General features: G+C 50.8%; 2 protein-coding genes across 4 annotated transcripts; both read left to right on the top strand.

Moving 5' to 3' along the window:
- Nucleotides 1-7,323: 7,323 nt before the first annotated feature.
- On the top strand, nt 7,324-13,308 carry IGBP1 (immunoglobulin binding protein 1). 2 transcript variants are annotated; one of them, XM_068956830.1, is made up of 6 exons: nt 7,324-7,526; nt 7,603-7,896; nt 10,027-10,222; nt 11,250-11,335; nt 12,375-12,487; nt 12,775-13,308. In XM_068956830.1, the coding sequence occupies exons 1-6, from the start codon at nt 7,336-7,338 to the stop codon at nt 12,918-12,920; spliced, it is 1,026 nt and encodes a 341-aa protein (XP_068812931.1). In that variant the 5' UTR covers nt 7,324-7,335; the 3' UTR covers nt 12,921-13,308. The 2 variants fall into 2 exon arrangements, with proteins under 2 accessions (XP_068812931.1, XP_068812930.1); XM_068956829.1 differs by having other exon boundaries at nt 12,772-13,308.
- A 1,908-nt stretch (nt 13,309-15,216) lies between these two features.
- On the top strand, nt 15,217-21,372 carry LOC104152363 (diacylglycerol O-acyltransferase 2-like). 2 transcript variants are annotated; one of them, XM_068956813.1, is made up of 8 exons: nt 15,217-15,891; nt 17,308-17,436; nt 17,758-17,865; nt 18,390-18,460; nt 18,707-19,027; nt 19,606-19,780; nt 19,908-20,110; nt 20,218-21,372. In XM_068956813.1, the coding sequence occupies exons 4-8, from the start codon at nt 18,418-18,420 to the stop codon at nt 20,370-20,372; spliced, it is 897 nt and encodes a 298-aa protein (XP_068812914.1). In that variant the 5' UTR covers nt 15,217-15,891; nt 17,308-17,436; nt 17,758-17,865; nt 18,390-18,417; the 3' UTR covers nt 20,373-21,372. The 2 variants fall into 2 exon arrangements, with proteins under 2 accessions (XP_068812914.1, XP_068812913.1); XM_068956812.1 differs by having other exon boundaries at nt 15,228-15,891; nt 18,823-19,027.
- The last annotated feature ends 6 nt before the right edge of the window (nt 21,373-21,378 follow it).

Here is a 21,378-nt window from a genome sequence, read left to right as displayed (position 1 = left end):
TCTCCTAGGGATGAGAGAGCCAGAACAGGGCAATTAATACTAGATGATGGATCCAGAGGGAATAAACCATGCACTTGACGGGATTCATCTGACAGAACGCGTTTTCTATCTCTAACCCTGCCTGGACAGAAATGCCAGTAGGAAGTTGCCAGAAAAACATAGAGCCCTTTTTTTCCCCTGCCCAGGCTGGCACAAGAACCCTCTGAGGTAAAAGAAGGGAACAACCTGAATGTGGATAGCACCTTTCGGTGGCTTCCAGTGCCAGCCAGGGCAATGCCTTCTGCCAGAGAAATCAGTACAAGAGGCTTTTTCTCCAACCCTCTATAGCCTCTGTTCCACCACAAATGTTTCAAGCTGTGGTAGGCAGCACTTCGGGACCTGATTAAACCTGGATGAGGAAGGTAGCGTTGTCCCTGTAACTGAGAAGATCTTTGTAACAGTTGTGGCTTTGCAGCCCTTCATACATTTCCTCTAACATTTCTTTTGCCTCAGTTTCGCAATGAGTCCTCTTTGGAGTATGGCAGACTGCTGTCATCACTCTCTGCTTCATGAGCCCTCATCTGGCTCGCTACTAATGTTGGCAAATTTACCTCTTTACTTTTCTCTCCTAAGCCTTTTTTCTCCCCATTGTCTTATGGCTTTCTGTTTATCTTTTTCTCTGGAAATTAAATTCCTGGACCTGATTTTACTATGGTCATGGCAGATGCCTCTCACTTGTTGGTGCTGTGAACTGATGTGGAAGAGATGGCTCTGAATTTGGCTTGAGCTCAGAAAAAAGAAGAAAACATTTTCCTATATATGAAGTAGGATCAGAACCAGGTAGCGGGTTTGCTCTGAAAAGCTTCCTCTCAGTTACCACCTGAGTTTTTATTTCTGTTTGAAAGGAGTAACACTGAGATGAACAGGATCATTCCCTACTGGTTAGATTGTGTGGACAATGAGGTTGATAGAAAAGGGAGTGATTTTTCCTGGATTCCTTTGACTTTGATGCTAAAGCACTGTTTTGTTTTGTTTTTAATTTATTCGTTGAAGGATGCTCAATAAGTTATTCCAAGAGGATAACTTGAGCAAAGACAACTAGCTGTTGGTAAATAAGTAAAGGTTTTGGGAGGTGAATGACTCTGTTCAAGAACGTGTTGGGATGTTTCTTCCCTGCAGCCCTGAGGTTGAAGCTCTGACAGGAGGGTGGGTCAGGACTTCCATCTGCACCAAAGGAGCTTCTTGGCTATGACAAAAGCTGATCCAGAATGAATTAAAGGTTTGGGAGGGCATCACTGTCTAAGGGCTCAGCTGTTGATCAACATCTGTACTGCTTCAGATATTTGGGGAATGTTACTTTGACCTTTGGGACAGTACCTACAGTATTCCGCAATAAGAGACAAACATGAGTGAACGCTTGTATTTAAGGAAAAGCCTTTGCATGTCTGTTCTCCTTTATTTCTGCGGTGTTCAGCAGTATTATGATACCCTGAGGATGACAAGTAATAATAGGGATTGTCCTTATGGGGATCCTCAGCTGAGAGACAGGGACAAATCGATGTGAGTAACAGCCATGAGACTGATGGGGGAACTAGACTGCAGCCAGGAAGGACCTCAGGCATAGCGGGAAGGGTAGTTGATGCAATGGCTGTGCTAGATTCAAAGGGAAAGAGACTCCCATCCCTTCTTCTTGGATGGTCAGGCTGGAATCCCTTCCAGATTTTCAGCAAGTTGCTGAATCAGAGGAGAAAAGACCTAGATACCAAAGGCTGCTGTGGAGAGCTATACTCTGAAGTCAAGGAACTATCCCATAGTGCTTGATGGTTTCTTTCCAGAAGAAAACACGTGCAGCAAAAAGAGCCTGGGAGCATCATGTTACCTGCTCCTACACCAGCACTGTCACTGGAACAGGACTTTGCTAGGAGGACATACGGCCAAAAGTATTCTCAGGGAAAGGCTGACTGCTGGGCAAGCAGTCTTCAGTAGTGGGGACGCAGGGAGAGACGGCTGGAGTCCTGTCAAGCTGAATGCAGCAAAAATGATGGGATCTCTCTCTCTAGGAAGGTCACACAGAGGAGACAGCCTGCAGGAGGGAAGCAGCAGCTGTACCACCTGATGGTGCGCAAGCTCGGGGGCAGAACAGGCCAACTGCATGTTGTGGTATCCTTATCACAGCCAGAGGGGCCAAGAAGAGTGGGGTTGCTACATTTCTAAGCACCTTGGACTTCTTTCACCAGCCCATTTTTCTCCCTCTCACTTGTTTTCTGGGCAATGGGGCCTAGTTTGAATTAATTCATGTACAGTGTGGGGTAGTGCACTGGAGGTTGCTTTTGGTGGACTTTTCAAATTCCAGCAAAAGCGCCATGGCCCTACTGTTGAATCACTAAATAATAGCATCTCCCCTGTGTGCATTTGTGAGGAAACTGCCTCCAAAGCCAGTCAGAAGGTGAATTAAGCAGGGAAGGATGTGCAGAAGAGTCTTCTCTCCAAAGCTGAAGCTGACTTAGGCCTATGAGCCACCTTAGGGCTGCCGTGCAACTGGCCTTTTTCAGACACATGCTCCCCCTCCACCATGCTGGAACTCCATCCACCCAGATTTTGAGGACTTTCTCAGGTTAAGTATGTGTCAGCCATGACCGCTGTGCATGTGCTGTATGGTAGACTAAGGAATTTCCAGGTGTGCTTCAGTCTGGCTGGAGCATTATTTGTGTGTACCGTGCTGTAGGGCCACACGCAGAAGCTCTAACACCTTCCAGGAAGCCTGGATGTACTTGTAACGTGTCTAGTGCTCCTGCGAAGCACTGGACAGGCCCTCTGGATGTGCAAAGCCAGATGTTCTGTACACATGCACGAAATGGAATACACCATGGCAGTCTTGGTTTTACTACCTATATAATGGAAAGCACGTGGGCATGTTTCATGTCTGGGAAATGATGGGTGGAAATATAAGGACACTCCAGAACCTGAGGTGAGATTGATCCCGGGACATTAACTTCATGCTGAGAACCTATGGCACCAAGACACCTGGTAGAGCTGGAGAGTGGAAGAGATTGATCCCCTGCTTGTAAAAAACTCCTCCTTTTCACACACAGTGGAACTAATCACAGCTACTATTCCTGTAGTCCCCAGCTTGGGGCTCTTTGTAGTGTGAATAGGGGCTTGCTAGATAATTATGCCTGCCAAAGAACCATTTATTTTTTCCTTGTATTAAGAACATTAGCTCTGTAATTGGAAGGGGCAGCTCAGAAAAACATGTCCTGCCAAGCAGACCTCAGTCAGCAGGAGAACAACATGTGTAGATATTTGCAATTTGTTATGTTGGGGCTGAAGACCAGCAGATTGTGGGTGATTTTGGTCACCAACTCTTACTTATTTCATGCTCCTGTGCTGTAAGTAAAACCTATTCTTGACCAATTGGAGCAACCGGTGAAAACAGGGCTGATTAACTCCTAGCAGGGAAATTCTTGAACTTCCAACCAGCTCAGAGGTGAGCTGAGCCACTCGGCTCTTAGAGGCAAGGCCTTCTCAGTCTCAGAGGAAACAGGGCCTCACACAGATTTTTTACTCTCTCAGTCTAGCTCATGTCTGATGAGCAGTGATAGTGTGTCTGAAAGCCAGTCCTGTGCTGCCCCTGAATATCTGGGTCAAAATAGCCCCCACGCAATGCTAAGGGAAGGGAAGCGGGGCTGGAGTCCCTTGCCCTGTCCTCAGCCTGTTTGCAATTATTTGGAGAGCAAGCCTATAGCTCCCTGCAAACCTCTGCTCTGGTTTGCTCCAAGAGGTGAAGGCCTCAAAAGGGCATGCCTATAGGAGATACTTGTTAACGATTAAACAGAGATTTCCTACGGGAAAGGTGATCTCTGAACTGCTCAGAGAATCTGTGGATAACAAAAAGGGTGAAGGAGTTCACTCTAGCAATCTCTTTCATTCTGATCCTTAACAGAAAAGTGCTGCTGAAATCTTGGCTCTTTGATAGGTTTATTGTAGCTTTTAATTAATCCACGTGTAAGGGGGAAGATGCTGTACTGATAGTGGCATTGCCTTTTTGTTGAAAGGGAACTAGTTTTAATTGTTAGGGATGCCATAGCATTTTGTGCTAGTGAAGAACGAATGGCTGTTGATTCCTGGCCCCGTTCCGCTTCCAATAACTATATTAATTAATTTTCCCACTGCTGGACAGAGTGTTGTTCTTCACTTCCTGGCTGGTATGCAGGAATACCACGTGATGACGTGTAAAACTGTTGACGTATCTCACAGTCCTGGCGCCTGTGTTTTCAGGCATGATCAAAATGGTCACACAGAGAGAGGATGACAGAATAGTAAAACCATTGGGAGTATATTCAGGACAAAGCATACAGGAACCTAAACCCACAATTGTTCTGTTTTTTATGATTAACTTTTTATCAAGCTTCCTCATGTATGTATGAAGAAGACAAATACAGTAGATGATAAACTGACTCATTCTAGTAGGTTAATTGCTTCAGGCCTGTCCTGAATTACTGTTGCACCACATAGATTTTTCACATCTAGGTCAATTACTTTTATTGCGCTTCTTATAGACCAATGTCAGTTTGTAGAAGTCCAGCTTTAACTCTTATCTGCCTTATCCCTATTTTAATTTCAGAGATATTGTAAGAAGCGACTCGGGAGCTAAAAGCAAGGGAAGGTGAATGGCTTTTTGTCTTACTTTTGTTTCCAAAAAAAAACCACACAGAGAAGAAAGGGGAGGCATTGCACTTATAAAATACTACACTGCCTGGGTGTACTGAATGCTGTGCATTGTGTTGTCTGGACTGTCTGTCAGATTTAGATCCCATGCTAGGCAGTAAGAGTCCAGTACAAGCCATTAGTGAATCCCAGCAGGGGCACTGGCCTCAGTGTCCTAAGGCTTAATGTCATTCAGACTCTTCCAAGAGGAGGATAGAGGACCACTGTTCTAGTACCTAGGGCAAGACGTGGTACCTTCATGACCTGTACGTTTGCCTGGGACAGCCTTGCCACAGCTGCTCTGCCTTAGGGTGGCCTTCAGGGAGGGCCTGCAGGGTCTCACTGCTAGCAATGACTTAGCTCCCTCTGGTGCAGCCACACAGACAAAACACACCTAGGTGCACACCAGCACCTTCACCGCACAGAAATGTGCAGGCTGCCACCACGCAAACCGCTGCGCTGGGAGATGAGAGCAGAGCACTGTGCAGAAAGACTAGCATAGGGTTCAGATGCAGAATGACTAATTAGCCTGCTCTTCAAACGGGCTCGTCAGGACAACATTGGTTATACTTATATAAAGCTTATGGTTCCAGAGCTTAAGCATTTGATTCCAGCTTGGCTGGTGCTGCATAGCACCATATTATGTTATGTAGACAAACTCCAGCCTTGCACTGCATTTTTCTTCTGGTAAGATGAATGGAAAGAGACTCACAATATTAAAAAGAAAAAAAAACAAAACAAAACAAAAAAACAAACCAATAATCTCCAGAGGTGTGGGTATTGAAGCAAAAGTCAAATGGGAGGCAATCGTATGAGTTCTTGGAAATCCAGGTCCTCTTGGTTTAGGATGAAGAATTCTGGTGAGCTTGTATTTAATGCTATCTACAAAAAAAACCCAAGGCCTAAAAAGATGAGTAACTGCTGTTATATATGGGGATGCACGTAAAGTAAGACAAACAGGCCATGAGCAAAAGCATCAGGTGGGAGGAAAAACCAGATTAGTCCAACAGAAACAAACTTCTGCCAGTTTTCTCTGTAAAGTCTCTTTATATTTGTGGCTCATTTGCTTGAGTACAATGAATGTGAGACATTGCTCTACGCTTGGCCAAGGGAGGGTATCCCCATTGGTAAAGAATCTCTTATGGCCAAAGACATGAATCATTGCTCCAGACACGTACAACACTGTTTTATTTTAAAAGGAGCAGAGAAATATAGTGCCTTTGAAATAAGTAATGTCCTCCATGGAGGCTCAGTCCATGCAAGCAGAGAGCGCTGACATTTGAAGACGGCCTTAGGAGTGGTATTGCCCTTCCCTGGGTCCATCCGCTGTGTGATCCCCTTCTCCCTCACAGTCATCACCTTGGCACCTTGGCTGCATTCTTCATCGTTTGTTCTCTTCTGCCCTCCAGTCACTGTCTAGCTCCCTTTCCCCCTCTCTGCCGCTGCCCCTGAACGCTGTGTGAATAACATGCCACTCGCTGCCAGGCGCAGGTTACTCTGCTTGTGCCTTATAACCCTTGTCCCGCGGTGCGTCTCCTTGTCTACAGACCCCGGAAGTTGTGGAGAGCTGGACCAGGCCTTATTTTCCGTTGTGAGACAGGATGTCACTATGGTGTCAACCTTAGCTGATGTATATGCTGTATGTCATATTAAAATCAGTCTGATTGGTAATGGTAACAGCCGGATCGGCAGAGCCAAAGGAAAAGTGGTTAGCCAGTTGCGTTTTCAATTTGTTTGTCCTTTCCAATCTAATTTCTGGCAAAATCCGTCTTCTTTGTATACTTTGGGCTCTCTATTCTCTTAAGAGCCCAATTTTAAAGTAATTTGTTTAGTGTCGATGTTGTTTCATAAATGATACGCTATTTTAACATGGTAGCTGCCTCTTTGCTGTTCCCACTCAACTCCCGAGTGGGAAGACGGCACGTTTTCTGACAATCCCGCTAATTATTGTTATTTCTGCTGGCTTAGAGGTTTAACGCCACCTCCTCCCAAAGTCTCCTCGGAGGTCCCCTCCTTGGCAGGTGCGGTAGCGGAGGAGATAGGCGAGCCCGGCGGCGACGGGCACGGCACAGTCTGCAAGCCAGAGGCCCGCGCGAAGGCGAGGGCGAGGTGCGGGGCGTGAGGGCGAGGTGAGGTGAGGCGAGGGGCGTGAGGTGAGGCACGTGAGATGAGGTGCATGAGGCTGAGGCGAGGCGCGTGAGGCGAGGGGTGTGAGGCAATGGGCGTGAGGGCAAGGCGCGTGAGGTGATGCACGTGAGACGAGGCGCGTGAGGGCGAGGTGAGGCGCGTGAGGGCGAGGTGAGGCGCGTGAGGGCGAGGTGAGGTGCGCGAGGCGAGGGGCGCAGCGCAGCCCTGCGCGCGGGGGGCCACGCTGCTGTGGCTGACGGCGGCTGCCCGACACCCCGGCCCCCCCACCCCACCCCACCCCACGGGGCCGCCGACCAGGGCGGCCCAGGCCGCTGCCCCGCGCCGCCCCCCGCCCCCTTCCCCTCCTCTCCTCACATGGCACCGCGCTCCGGCAGCGGCGGCCGCCCTGCCCCTACCAAGATGGCGCCGCTCGGAGGCGCCGCCACTAAGATGGCGGCCGGGGGGCGGGGCCGGAAGCGGCGCGACGCGACGCGGCGGCAGTGGCTGCGCTCCGTGCCCAAGATGGCGGAGGGGGCCGGCGCGGAGGGGCCGCGGCTGGCCGAGCTGCTGGCGGCGGGCTGGCGGCTGTGGGAGGAGGTGGAGGCCGGCACCGAGCCGTCCTCGGCGGCCCCGGCCGTGCAGGACAAGGTGCGGCGGGGGCTGGACGCCCTGCAGCAGGCGGCCGCCATGGTGGCGCAGCTGGATCTCTTCAGGTGAGGGGCGGCGGCGGCGGGGCGCGGGGCGGCGGGTGCGGGCAGCGGGGACGGACTCGGCTCTCTCGTCCCGCAGCGAGAACGAGGACGTGGAGGAGATCGCCTCGGCCGATCTGCGCTACCTGCTGCTGCCCGCCCTGCTGGGGGCCCTCACGTTGCGGCAGGTCAACCCGAGCAAACGGCTGGAGCACCTGGAAGACGCCCGCGCCCATTTCTGGCGTTTCCTGCGCCTCTGCAAGAGCTACGGCCTGGGCAGCTTCACCCTGCCCGCCGGCAGCCCGCCCGCCGCCGCCGCCCCGAGCCCCGGCCCGGCACCGGGCCCGGCCGGCCTGGTGGCCATGGCGTCGGCGCGGCAGGCCAAGATCGAGAGGTAGGCGAGGCGGTGGGTCCGGGGGGTGATGGAGCCGCTCTGCTGGCCGCTGGGCGTTCGCTGGCGCTTAAAGCGAGGGCCCACCGAGGGGTTGTGGCCCTTCGCGGCGGGGAGAAGCGGCTCGCTTGCCAGCCGCCTAACAAGTGTCGTGCAAGCTTTCCTCGTTTCTGGGCCTTTAGTCACCGCTGACTGCGTAAAGCCACGCCGTGTTTTAGCTTTGTTTTTCTTTTCACCAGCGCGCTTGTAGGTTGATGTTTAGTGAAGAGATGTGAAGCCTCTTCGTCATGCTTTACTTTAAGGCTTTTGATAATAAAGTCATCGTTGAGTGTAGCGGCGCAGAAAGGGCCCAGCTGGGTTCCACGAGCGCTTCCCTTGCACCAAAGCAAAACCTGGTTCCTCTTCCAGAAGGTAGTCGGAGATTGGGCTAGGCTAGGAGAATAAGTTGGAGACGTTCGGCGCAGCAAAACCTTTACGACGTGGGATGGGCGTCGTCAGCCACCTCGGAGCCGTGCGCGACGCCCCGAGCGAGCGTGGCTGCGCTGGGGGGGTGCCGCTGCGCCCGGCATCGTCCACCTGTAGACGCACCGCTCCCACGGCGCTCGTCTGGCTGTGCCCTGCCTTCTGCTGCCTGCGGAAAAACCAGAGGTGCCTGTGTTGAGAGTTTGGTTGAAAGCAGGTCGTTACTTGATCTGGGTGCAAGGTGAGGAGCTGCAATTGTATTTGCTTTCAGGAATAATCCATAGGCTGTACAGACGCATGTTGTTAAGGAGGCCTGTGTCTAGCCCAGGCCTGTGTCGTCCGAGCTGCCTTACCCTCGCTCTCCAAGCAGGACGCAAGCACGGTGCTCCAGCGTCCCGGAGCCCGTGGAGCAGGCTGGCGCTGCAGGAGGCAAGCTGAAGCAAACCTGCCCTGCTGCACGATTCTTCTAGGCTGCTTCTCCTCTCAGCTCCTGTAGTTTTCTAATCCTTGGTTCTTACTGTTCATTTCTCACTGTAAGTAAAGGAAGTTGGACACAAGCCTAAAATGTATCAAGTTGTCTTCCCCGCCCCCACCACGCACACACTTCCAGTTCTTATATCAGGTTTTTGTTTGTTTCTTTTAATCACAGTTTTGGTTTTCTGCAGATCAGAACTCTTCATGAATTAATCTGCCTTATAAGCAGCTTTTTGATAACTTCGTATAATGTAGAGACAATTCAAAATAGCTGTTGTATTGGTTATCTCAGTGAAGGAGCTGAAGAGTTTAATTCCTTTTTCTCCAGCAATTAGCCCTGCCAAGTGTGCCTAATTTTGCTTGAGAGGCTTAACTTTTTAGGTTTGCTGACCTCTTAGCACAAAAAATAATAATTGGTAGAGAAAAGGCATTTTAACTGTCTTATTGTAGCTGTCATTAACAATGAGGAGCTACTTTAAATTGGAACAGTAAACCGTCAGGACCTCCCTTTTGGTACAAAATTCTCTTCCTAAATATCTAATATAGTGTTAAAATGTCCTACAAAGAGTAGCAAAGATCCAAAGTCAAGTCTCAACTTGAGTGGACAGATGAAAGTGATGGGGTAGATCTTGGGAGGAAATGATATTAGCACTGTATGCATCTTTCTGCAAACACTGTGTGTTTTCAAAGCTTTTGCGAGTGAAGTGGATCTTTTCTGTATTTTTCCCTGTGTCAAAAAACTTAAATTGTCAGTCAGGTGGTTCTAATTGAGGTGGGTGGATATATCCTTGCGCTTGGTGTTTTGCCTTGTGCTCACACTTTAGAGGTCACCAGCAAGTAACCCTCAGTATGATCTGGTGCTGCCATTGGTTCTCTTCATAATGAAAATTTTCCTCTAAGTCATTGCAGGGTTGTTATTCTGTTGTTAAATGAATGGAAACTGCTTCCACGGGGAGGTTTTTCTAAGATACGGGGAGCTTTATGAACGTCTGGGATTTGCTTACGCTAATGAGCGATGATCTCCAACCGGCACCTATGTAAAAAGCGATTAAAATGGGATTGAGGCAGGAGGTAGCTCTTTCACTGAATTTGACTGAATTTCAAGAAAGAGCAAGTTGTTTATTTTAGAAAACGCAGTATCTGGGTTATGCTAGAGAAGGTTACTCAGACGATCTCATTTTATTCTCTGTGAACCAGGTATAAGCAGAAGAAGGAACTGGAGAACAGATTGGCCTCTATGAGAACCTTTGTGGAGAGTGGGCAAGCAGATGAAGATCAGATGCGGGAATTTTACCTCCTGCAAACCCAGAAATGGATCAACGTCAGCCTTGAGGAAATTGAGAGTATTGACCAAGAAATGTTCATTTTGAGGAGCAGAGGTACAGTAAAACAGGTACGAGATCTCTCTTGAACTGCAGATCCTGTGGACACTTAGACCTGATGACAGACACTGTTGCGGGTAAACGAACCTCAGAGGCAGAGTTTTGTAAGTTTTATTCTGCAAAGTTCTAGATTGAAATCTAGCTCACACATTACCTAAATGCATGAATTTTGGATGGGTGGTGGTCTCTTTTGGATTAGTCACTGTCTGGTGCCACCACATGTCCTAGACAGTTGTGAAATACTAGAGCATTGAATATCAAAGCTGAGCTGGTGTGTGTGGAAAGGCTGTTCTCCACTTTATTGGGCTGTGCCAGTCCCTTAACACTGAAGAACTAAGTGGATTTTTGACTAAAATAGGAGCCTTGGGTTGGTTTTGGTTTTTGTGGGTTTTTTGTCCTTTTTTTTTTTTTTTTTTTTTTTGCTTCCCCCAAGCATATAGTTCTGGCTAAGAAAATGTCCAGACATTCCAGGAATGTCTGTTCTGAATGATTAAAGCATCTCATGAACCTGCAAATCTTGTGCAGAAAAGTGTTTCTGGGCATTGTGCTGCTCAACTAAATGAATGTCCACAATTAAAAATATATAATGGGCATAAATGTGCCACAGCCCGGTTTTGTTGGCATGACTTGTTTGTGCAGTTCATTATCTGGCACTGTAGAAGTTTGGCTTTTCTGTAGTGCCCAGGTGATAACGTCATTGTGAATGATGAGTTCCACTTGCTGCAGAAAGTACTGTTTCATCCGGGGAAAGCTATATTTCTCGCTGTGATCTGAGCTGGTCTGGTTCAGCTCTGTCAGCTTTGTGCTTTGATCAGAACTGATGTAACAAAGGCACAAATAGAAGTGATTTATTGAAGCTCAGAGATGGAGTTCATGGCCTAAACTGGATTAGGGCCTGATTTGTCCATCTCAGGATGCTGCTCTGACAGCAGAGGCGTTCTTCATCTGCAAGACCTTTAATAACTTGTTTGGGGTGGAAAGGAAAGAAGGGGGCTGTCATCTACATGATCATCTTGTGACTATTGTTTGCAACTTCAGTCTTCAGCACCACCACACAGTACTTCTCGGCAAGCGAGGGCTCCGTTGAAACCTTTCATTCTTACTCGGGATGCTGCTCAGGCTAAGTATGTTGTTTTTTGATTATTTAGACACAGTGTGATGCAGTGCTCTGTTGTCCTATCAACCCTAGGATATTCTTTCCAATGCAGTAAAGCAGTGGTTATCCTTAAGAAATGTGCCACATCAAGATGGCATGTATTGTACATCTGGGGCAGGGGATGAGGGAAGCGTCTAATTTATTTCTTCCACCTTCTCTGTAGTTTCTTTTGTTACCAGCATGCTGCAGTGTCTTTGTTAATGTTGTTTCCTCCTATCGGAGTGGCAGAAGAGAAGACTGCACGAGGCATATATGGCTGTGTTAGTTCATAGACCGTATGCTTGCTCTTTGGTTAGCTGTGGAGAGGCAAGGCTTATCTCACCCTCTAAACCTCTGTATGGTGTAACAGGATTGTTCTTCGCTCTTTAAGAACCTGGTGGTGAAAAGCACATGTGTGTCTGTTAATCTGATGTGCGCTCTGGAAGATTTCAGTGAATTCAAATAAGTGATCTTAGTGGCTGGGAAGAAGTGATACCTGCCAGAGATTCATCAGTCACAACAGCCTTTGACTATAAGTCTCCCCTTAGGGGATCAAGGTCTTAACACTTTGCGGTACTGTCAGATTCTTGTAAAGCGTATGGCAGCTAAAGCACAAAATGGGATAGAAACCAGTTTTTTTGTCATGCTTTTGACATTGCTTGCCCTGAGTCTTCAGTATATCTACTTAGCTAAGCAGTGCCTAAATCCCAGTGGCTTCCTTGGCAAGTTAAGCTAGCAGAGAGCTTTCTCCTTTGCAAAGAAGTGGTTCAAGGCCTTTGGAATAGAACAGTCTTTATCTCCCTGAACTTACTAGATGAACTGTTTAAATACTGTTATGGCCAGGTTACTGGCAAGCCTGTTGCTGAAGGCCCGGACCCTAGAAATATATCTGTTCCCAAACCATCCATGACAAAATGTCTTCTATTACAGTACAAATTGGAGTACAGAGTATTCCTCTGCATTGCTAGCTGTTTCTTTTCATTAATAAGGGTACGTAAAGTGCATTCCTTGACTTTTTCTTCCCATAGAGTGTTTGGTGCTGGATATCCTGGCCTGCCAACTATGACAGTAGATGACTGGTATGAACAGCGCAGAAGGCAAGGAGTCATGCCTGGTCAGAGCGTACCTCAGAGAACACCGGGTATGGAGTGGAGAAGTAAAAATTTGGCGTAGAGAATTTGGGAACCGTTGCAAGGGGAAGAGTGAATGGGGATATGTTCAAGATATAAAACATCCACTGACTGATGAAGAGTAGGAACAAACTTTCCCTGTTAGGCTGTGAGAGTAGCTGGATTACTAGGTTGCTTTTGGTTGGCAGTTCCTGCTTTCTGTCTGTACTGGCTCCCTGATGGGCTTCTGTTCTGAGAACTTGGCTAGTGATCTTTCACTGTCTTACTGCCCCTCACTCTTATTCTTGACCTACAGCAGGTATAACTGATGAAGAACTGCAGAAGAAGCAGAAGGAGAAAAAAGAGGAAGAGGATGATGAGGAAGCTCTCCAAAAAGCTCGGAACTGGGATGACTGGAAAGATACACACCCAAGAGGCTATGGCAATCGACAGAATATGGGCTGATGCTCCAGCTGCAGAAAGAATAAGGCTTGGAAATCCTGTAAGAATGCCTATGTCCTGGAGATATAGGAGTAAATACACTGTACATATGCAGAGGTATCCTTGACTTCTCTGGGAGTCACCCAAGTCTGAGGAGTGAGCAGGACAGTTTGTTTTGGTTTACATAAATGTCAGACTGAGAGTGCACTCGTCATGTGCACAGGAGCTCATGTACACAGGAGCTCTTCTCAAGAGGAGCTCTTTCTGAGGGATCAGACTACCTCTGTTCTCCCAGTCAGAGGAAGTCCTTGAGAGAAAGTACATGAATTTGGAAACAGCTCTTTGTATTGTTGGTGGATGTATTTATTTTTTCTCTATATTTTAAACAAAATAAAATCTCTTGTCCTGACTAGTTCTTGTTGTAAAAATCCCTTGCTCTTTGTCCTAGGCTCTTCCAGAGCAGTTTTGTAAGGTTGGTTTCCAGCAACCTAAAGAGTTGAGGGTGGGAAATGTGAACTGTCAGGTGGTCTGTTTCAGGGAGTATTTTCAGTCAAGGCTTTTGAACGCTACAGCTTGCACTGCAGTGTTCACCTTGGCAAACAGATCTTATGCAGCCAGGTGTAGTGGTGGCCTTCAATCTTCCCGAAGTGGCGAACAAAAGTGTTTTGGATTTTTGCATGTTAAGCAGATCAGGTATTTCAAGGCCTGTGTTCTGAAGTGAAGTGTAATGCCATAACAGAAATGTTTATCTTTTCACTTAGCGTAAGAGGGAGGTTATATGGCTATCGCATAGTATAATACACGTTCTGTGCATACGCTCAACCAACTTAGCGTCCTACAGGGGCTAATAATGGGAGAAGTTGTGCAATATTCAAAAGATGGGTAGTGCACTGACTGCCACTGTGCTTTGAAATCTGCTTACGGAATAGCCCTGAAGTGGTGAAACCCCTGTCTGGATTCCCCTAAAGCTGGTTTAAATAGCTGTTAGGAATAATCCTGAACTGACCAAGAAGAGCAGGCGTGACTGTTCTGCTCTACCTAGCACTGACCTGAATCACAGAAGTAGCTGGGTAAGAAACCTGAACAAATGCTGGAAATTCTGGACTCGCCTAACGTGGTGGACAGCTGTGATTTTAAACCAGTGTTCTGCTAATGGAAGCTATGTTATAAATGTCAGGTTAAAGACAAAGCCTAATTCCTATGGCAGCTGCTAATGTGGTCATGTGTGTTATCCAGAGCGGGCCACGAGGTATTTGCTTTCTGATTTTTTTTGAAGTTCAGTCAGAGGTTTTCCTCTGCAGGCTTTTTCCCTTATCTTTAGGGATGATGATTTAGAGAGGGTCTAGTGTTTTTCCTTCACGTTAACATGATTTAGGCACACCTCAGGGACCAGCTAGGCTTCAGTGGAGTTTAGACATTTTTATACCTAGCAGTATGAAGCAATCTCTGCTCCTCTTACTTAGCTCATCTGCGCTTGGGAAGCGGTGTCCTGCAATGGATGCTGTTATGCCCGTTTTTCCAGGTATCTAATCTCTATGACTTAAAGAGCAGATTTTGTCTATGAATTTTGTGGGTTTCAGATCTCTCCTCTGAAATGTTTTTTTGGTACTAACACCCATGCAGTCTTATACATGGATTTACCCTTTTCCTACATTTGATGTTAGAGGGACTACTACTCTTATTGAGTACTTCTGGAAAGGTAGATCCTGAACACTAGTTCTAGTGAACTAGATTCTGCAGGTCTTTACTATTCCTGTCATTGGTAGCCTGGAGCCACATCTCAGGGCTACTTCTGTGCAATTTTTGGTTTGCCCTTTTTTTTTTTTTTCTACGTACATTTGTGAGGGAATCTTGCCTAAAGTTGTTTGATTTAGCTACAGCCGATCCTCCTTTCAGCCTTCTGTGCTAGTGTTTTGATGAGCTGTAATTCCAGCCAAAGCCGCAATCCCCACGTTAAGGCTATTGCAATGAATTCCTGAAGATACTTGCTCACCATAACCCTCCTCCAACCTTCACAGCAGGATCCGGGGAAGCTTGATGCAGATTGCTTTCTAAGCAGAAAAAAAACTTTGGGTCTCTCATCCTCTGTGAGCGCTACTCCAGTATTTCTGGGCTATCAGGCCATAGCCACGTGCCTGACAGTTCACCTATCATCCTCTTAAAGATTATTATCTTCTCAAAATCATTAATTTCTGATCTTAGTCTAGCACACAATGTGAACATTTTCTGTTTGGGTGGATCAGCTTTGGGTTGAAAGAACAAAGAACTGAGCTTCACATTCAATCTCCTTTCCTATCATTTCCAGCAGCCCCAAAGGGAGACTGGTGAAAGGAAAAACATCCAGTCTCAAGAACATGGGAGAAATGGTGCCAGGTCTTTGCCTTTGGTGCCTCTCCTAGTCACGGACAGAGCACTTTCTCCTCCACTGAACTGGGGCCGTGGAAAAGGATGGGATTTTGTGTTGGACAGTGGAGCTAATGGTTGGGACCCACCTGGCAAAGTGTATTCCTGTAATGCAGAGCAGGAGATTTCGGAATGATGGTTTCAGGCAGCCCTGGGGGAAGTCACACCAGAAAGGCATGAGAGCGGTTTGTGAAATCTCCGAAGTATGGACGGTACCATTCCCTGCAGGGGGGAAGGCAGCACCTGCCAAATGATCTCCGAGAATGATGAAGAATTCTGGTAATTGTGTGTTTCAGAGGAAAAGCACACCACCCTTCATGCAAGCAGCTCTTTGGTACTGAGCGTGATCTCCTTTTCCTCCCGAGGAGTACCAGCTTCTCTCCTTGTGCTGTAGGTTGAGGCTGGAGCCTGTCCGCTCCCCTCCACAGCAGACCGTTTATCTTGGATCAGCTGGTGGAGTTAAAGCAACTGGATACACAATCTCAGTCTGGTATTTCCAAACTTGCCTTTTAACCTGCAGAACCAGAGTCGGGAGCAGAACTTCTTGCCACCATGAAAACAATTATTGCAGCCTATTCCCAAAATCGTAGTGGTAAGAAATTTCCAAAGCGTGTTTAAATGGTTTCTAATGCTCTGGAGTTGTGAGTATCTGGTCAGGCAATTAATGTTTGTTGTCACTGTTGTCTATTTGCTGTAGACCGTTTAGGGGAAAGGGAGGTGTTTGGAGCAATTTGGAGTTAGCAGCACCAGAGGAAAACATAAAGTTGCTCAGTAGGAATGAAATTTCTTAAGTTAATACCGACAATGCGTTAGATAATGTTACTCCTGTAAGATGCTACAAAGTGCAGCAAATTCTCCTTTGTGTTTCATTGCTGCCTCTAAGCTGTGGAGTCCAAACTTTGGGTGGGTTGCCTTCAGAAAACATCCCTGTTACACCTACGTGGAGACCTACGTGGGTGTGAGCAGAGCCACTGGGGTTTGTCCATTACTCAGCTGATGGTTTTCATTCTGTGGTCTGGAAATTCATGAAGTGCTTCTAGGGGAGGCTATAAAAACTAACTAAAAAAAGCAACTTTTTGGTAGGCACAAATCACTAGGCAGAGCTCTTGTGTCTTCACTAGAAAAAAAATAAGGATTTGGAAAGTTGAAAACCACAGGGCTCCAAGGACTGTAAGATTTCTGGGAATATGTTGTTGGGCATGTGTCAGGGACGGGCAGGAGGGATTGTTTAGCACATGGCAAACTGCTCGGGGGCATAGGGAGAGGAAAAATAATTCTTCGACGCTGGTAATAGCTCCAGTGTTTAATTTATTTCAATTGTCCCATTCCTGATTTGGATTGAGCCAGGAAGAGTCAAGCCTCCATCATCCTGGCCTGGCCTAAATCTGGGTTTTGGTGGTTATTCTCCAACTCGAGGGTCCTTCTGCGACCTGCCGGCCCGGGAGAGCGGCGCGGGCAGGCCTACTCTGGTCTCTCCACGGAGGGATCTCTGTTTGGCCAGCTCTTGGGCTTGGGGTTATTTTGCAGCCGTGCAGCCCGAGAGCCCATGGTGGTGGCGGTGGCCGTGGCGGGCGGTCTCAGCCCGGGGCAGACCTTTGGCCGGCGAGGCGAGCACGGCGAGCCGGTGCCGGGGAGGAGGGAATGGGGATGCGCATGGAGTTTGGATCCTGGCTCCTGGCCCGGCTGGCACCGCTCCGAGGCGGTTAATGGTTCACCAAGGTCGACCAGGGGGAAGAAGGGGGCGGTGGCGGGCAGCAAAGCAGTGAGGGCTGCTGAGCTCCCCCACCCCAAAGTCGGGGCTTGCTGGGGCCCCAAGGGACAGGACGGCCACTGGGCAGACAGCGTCAGCTGCCGCTGGGGCGCATCCTTGGCACTGCCCTGACGGCCGCACAGTGCTTGCACAAGCCCGGTCTTCGTGCTTTTTCAGACCACGTGGCTGGGGGAGGTGGGTCGGGGTCATCACGGCATCGGAGGGAACTGGGGGCCAGCAGATGTCTGTGCTCCGCAGGGAGTCGCGCCAGCATCCAGGCAGCCCTCCGCACCCTGCTCACGGCGCCGTGGCCCTCACAGCGGGACGTCCGGTCGTGGCTGCAGCTCCTTGCTGTCCTCCAGTGGGTCCTCAGCTTCCTGCTCCTGGGTGAGTGGAAGCACCCAGCCCCGGCCTCCCATTGCGGCCAAGGGCATGAAGGGGACGTTGCATCCACAGGACGCTGGTGTTTCATGGCCACGAGGGATGGGGCAGTTTCTGGATGCACTCTTGCGTTGTCGCCAACTGGGATTCGACCGAGGCTTCATCCCATCTCACGGGAGGAAAAATGCTCTCATGCCTCAACCTAGGTGTTTGCTGGGCTTTATTGGAACATGGGAAAGTTGTGTCCAGGTGTGGGTGGCTCTGAGGACAGATGTCGCAAGCTGGCCAGGCGGGCACACGCTCACCCCTTCTCCCCGGCTCTCGCAGGGGTGGTCAGTCTGCTTCTGCTCATCTACCTGGTGTTCACCAGCTTCTGGCCCATTTCCGCCCTGTATCTGGCCTGGATCATCTTTGACTGGGACACACCAGAAAAAGGTATGGATGGACACAGCCCTGTCTTTGTAGCAGGACAGAGATGTCCTCCAGGAAACGTGAGGTTTCACATTTCTCTACCTGTCACTGAATTACCTCCGGGTTGCCTGTGGCATGGTAGTGGGGCTAATGCAGAGAGAAGGAGAAGGTGATGTGATAATTTGTGCCACTGGGTGCATCAAAGCCTTCGTGTCAGTCTGCACGTATAGCTTGCTGGCTTTTGGGCAGCGACCCATGTGAATAGCTAGTTGCGCTCATGGTAAAGGTAAGTATAGCGATGTTGGTCCAGAGCAGATGCACCACAGGGTCCCCATCCCAGCACGTTGGACTGAGCGTGCCGTGTCCTGTTTGCTCCTTCAGTCTTCTCTTCCCTGATCAGCCCCTTCCACAATGAACGGCCTTTCCACCACAACGGTCTTCCTTCCATCTACAAATTTAATCGGGGTAGAAAAAGAGGAATGTGTTACAAGTTGTTAAGCAGGACCATCAGAGTGGGTTTACTTACCACCGTTGGTGTGTGTTTGCAGGCGGGAGGAGGCTGGCGTGCTTGCGGAAATGGTCCGTGTGGAAGCATTTCCGAGATTATTTCCCAGTCCAGGTAAGCTGTGGATGGGCAGGCAAGGGGCCAGGGCGTTTGTGCCACGGGCACCCAGCTGATCTCCCTGCCCTGAGCCCTGGTGCGAGCCCAGCTCCCTGAGGAGCAGCTCCAGTGGGAGCTACCTCCCACCTGGAAAACTGGAGGCAGAGGAGGTGGGCTGGGAAGGGCTGGTGCGTGCGGGTCATCCCTCCAGCAGGAACCGCTCCTGGAAACATGTTCGCTTTCCCCGCTTGCCATGGCTTGCAGCCCGGTGGGAGATGGTGGTCCGCTGCCCGTCATGGTCACACGCTCCCAGCCCCACGGCGGCCGGCAGCTCCCGCATGGCCGGGCTGGTGGCTGCTGACCCCTCCTGGCTCCCGCAGCTGGTGAAGACCCACGACCTGTCGCCCAGCCACAACTACATCATCGGCTCACACCCCCACGGCATCCTCTGCGTCGGGGCCTTCTGCAACTTCATCACGGGGTCGACAGGCTTCTCGGAGATGTTCCCCGGCATCAGACCCTTCCTGACCACCCTGGCTGGCAACTTCCGCCTGCCCGTCTTCAGGGAGTACCTGATGAGTGGGGGTGAGCGTGCCCGGGGGGCCACCCTGCCAGGCACCCTGGGGAGCCTCTAGGCACCCACCCCATGCTGGTTGCTTTCTCTCCTCTGGCTTAAACAAATTGGGCGCCCCAGGGGCCAGGGCCAGCTGCCTCTGCCCTGCTCCCCCAGCTCTGCCCCGGGCCCGGGGTCACACAGGCTGCTCTGTGGGGCAGCGCTGGGGAGGGGGCACAGCTGGAGCCGTGGCGGAGCGCACGGACTGTCTCCCTCAACCTCCTGCTCCCACCCATGGGCAAATCCCAGGACTGACAGCGTGGGCTCGGGCTGACTCTGCCCGGAGGCTATGCATCCTATGCATCCTATGCATCCTAGGAGCAGAAGCAGCGTGCTGCCTGCACCCTGCCTGCACCCTGCCTGCGGGCCCAGGGCCCCAGCTCCCAGTGCTCTCCCACAGCGGAGGGGCCCTTGCCCTTGAGCCCACCCCGCACAGACCAGCTCAAGGAAGGGCTGCACCCATGGGGCATCACAGCCCTGGGTCACTGCCCAGCCAGGCAGTGCATCTCGGTCTCCGCTGCGACGCTCTGCTCGCTGCCCCGCTCCCCAGGTCTGTGCCCCGTGACGCGCCAGGCCATAGGGTACCTCTTGTCCAAGAACGGCACTGGGAACGCCGTGGTCATCGTCATCGGCGGCGCGGCCGAGTCGCTCTCCTGCCAGCCGGGAGTCACCACCTTAATCCTGAAGAACCGCAAGGGCTTCGTGCGCATGGCCCTGCAGCACGGGTGAGCTGGGCCGGGCGGCAGCAGCGCTGCGGCGAGGGTCAGAGCAGGCGACGGGGCGCTTTGCAGACTGCGTGTCTGCGGGGGGCTGCGGGACGTCCGATCCCGTGGCAACACCTCTCCCCCGCAGGGCGTACCTGGTCCCCTCCTTCTCCTTCGGCGAGAACGACCTCTTCCGGCAGGTGGTTTTCAAGGAGGGCAGCTGGATGAGGAGCATCCAGCAGCGCTTCCAGAAGATGATGGGCTTTGCCCCCTGCGTCTTCTACGGCCGGGGTCTCACATCTGTTCAGTCCCGGGGCTTTTTGCCCTATGCCAGGCCCATCACGACCATTGGTGAGCATCTCCGTGCCGGGAGGGCGGGATGGTGCATGGGGAGGGATCTCGGGCCGCGGCGGGCAGCCCCTGGGTCTCACGGGCCTCACTTGCGCTGGCTCTGGCAGTGGGGGAGCCCATGACGGTGCCCAAGATCGAGGACCCAAGCTGCGAGACGGTGGACCTGTACCACGAGATGTACGTCCGCTCCCTGCTCAAGCTCTTCAACGAGAACAAGACCAAGTACGGGCTGTCAGAGACGGACGAGCTGCGGATCGTGTGAGCGAGGCCAGGCAGAAGCCACGGGCCGAGGCGGGCGGCCAAGTCCTGACTCGCAAGGGCAGCCGGCTCTTGAGGGTGGGGATTTCAGCCCGCCCGGTGGGTGGGCACGGAAGGACGGGCACTGCGCTTGTGGGGACCCCCTGGCCCCAGAGACCCTTCCCATGTGCCACATGCCACCGCTGCCCCTGGCCTCCTCTCCTTGCCTATCACCACGTGGGCCTCCGCTCCGGCCCCCGCTCCTTGACGGTGGCTTGAAAAAGGAAGATGGAAAAAGCAGAGTGAGGCACAGGAGAAACCAAGGGGAGGGAGGGGAAGATTGGCAGAGGGCCCCTGGGGTATCGCTGGGGTGAGCAGCCGCTTCCCCGCTCCTTCGCAGCCTGGCCCAGCGGTCCTGCGGGACAGGGGCTCGTGGAGCCACGGCATGGGAGGCAGTGATGTCCCCACGGGCTGTGCCGGCGGGATGTCGGGCCACGGCAGGCGCTGTGGGGCAACGGGGAGGTGGTCCGTTCCAGGGAGTACTTTCATTCAAGGCTTTTGAACGTGACAGCTTGCACTGCAACGTTCAGCTTGGCAAACAGGTCTTATGCAGCCAGGTGTACTGGTGGCTTTTCCACAGTCTCATCCCCTCAATCTTCCCTAAGTGGCAGACAAAAGTGTTTTGGCAGCGGGGAGGAGGGAAGAGCCATCTTGGTGCTAGACCGGGCATGCTCCCTCCCAGGACAAGCAGGAGACCAGGTGTAGCAAGGAGGAGGAAGAAGGAAAATTGCTAACGAGAGCAGCTTTTAGGGGCAGCCCTCCATCAAGATGAGGTGCTGGGCTGGGGAGAGGTCTGCCACAGGGAAGGGGTGGGAGTCCCAGGCCTTGGGACTTAGTCAGCTGGACTCAACGAAACCTAAGATGGTGCTGCCCTACTGGAGGGATCAGTCCTGTTGTGGCCCCAGGTAACGAGCCTTTCCCACCACCACGACTGGTTCTGCACCAAATACAGACTTACAACCCCAGATTTG

This window comes from Struthio camelus, chromosome 11 (genome assembly GCF_040807025.1).
Source record: "Struthio camelus isolate bStrCam1 chromosome 11, bStrCam1.hap1, whole genome shotgun sequence".
NCBI classification, from domain to species: domain Eukaryota; kingdom Metazoa; phylum Chordata; class Aves; order Struthioniformes; family Struthionidae; genus Struthio; species Struthio camelus.
Note: the sequence above shows the minus strand (reverse complement) of the source record. Positions and strands in the feature narration are given on the sequence as shown.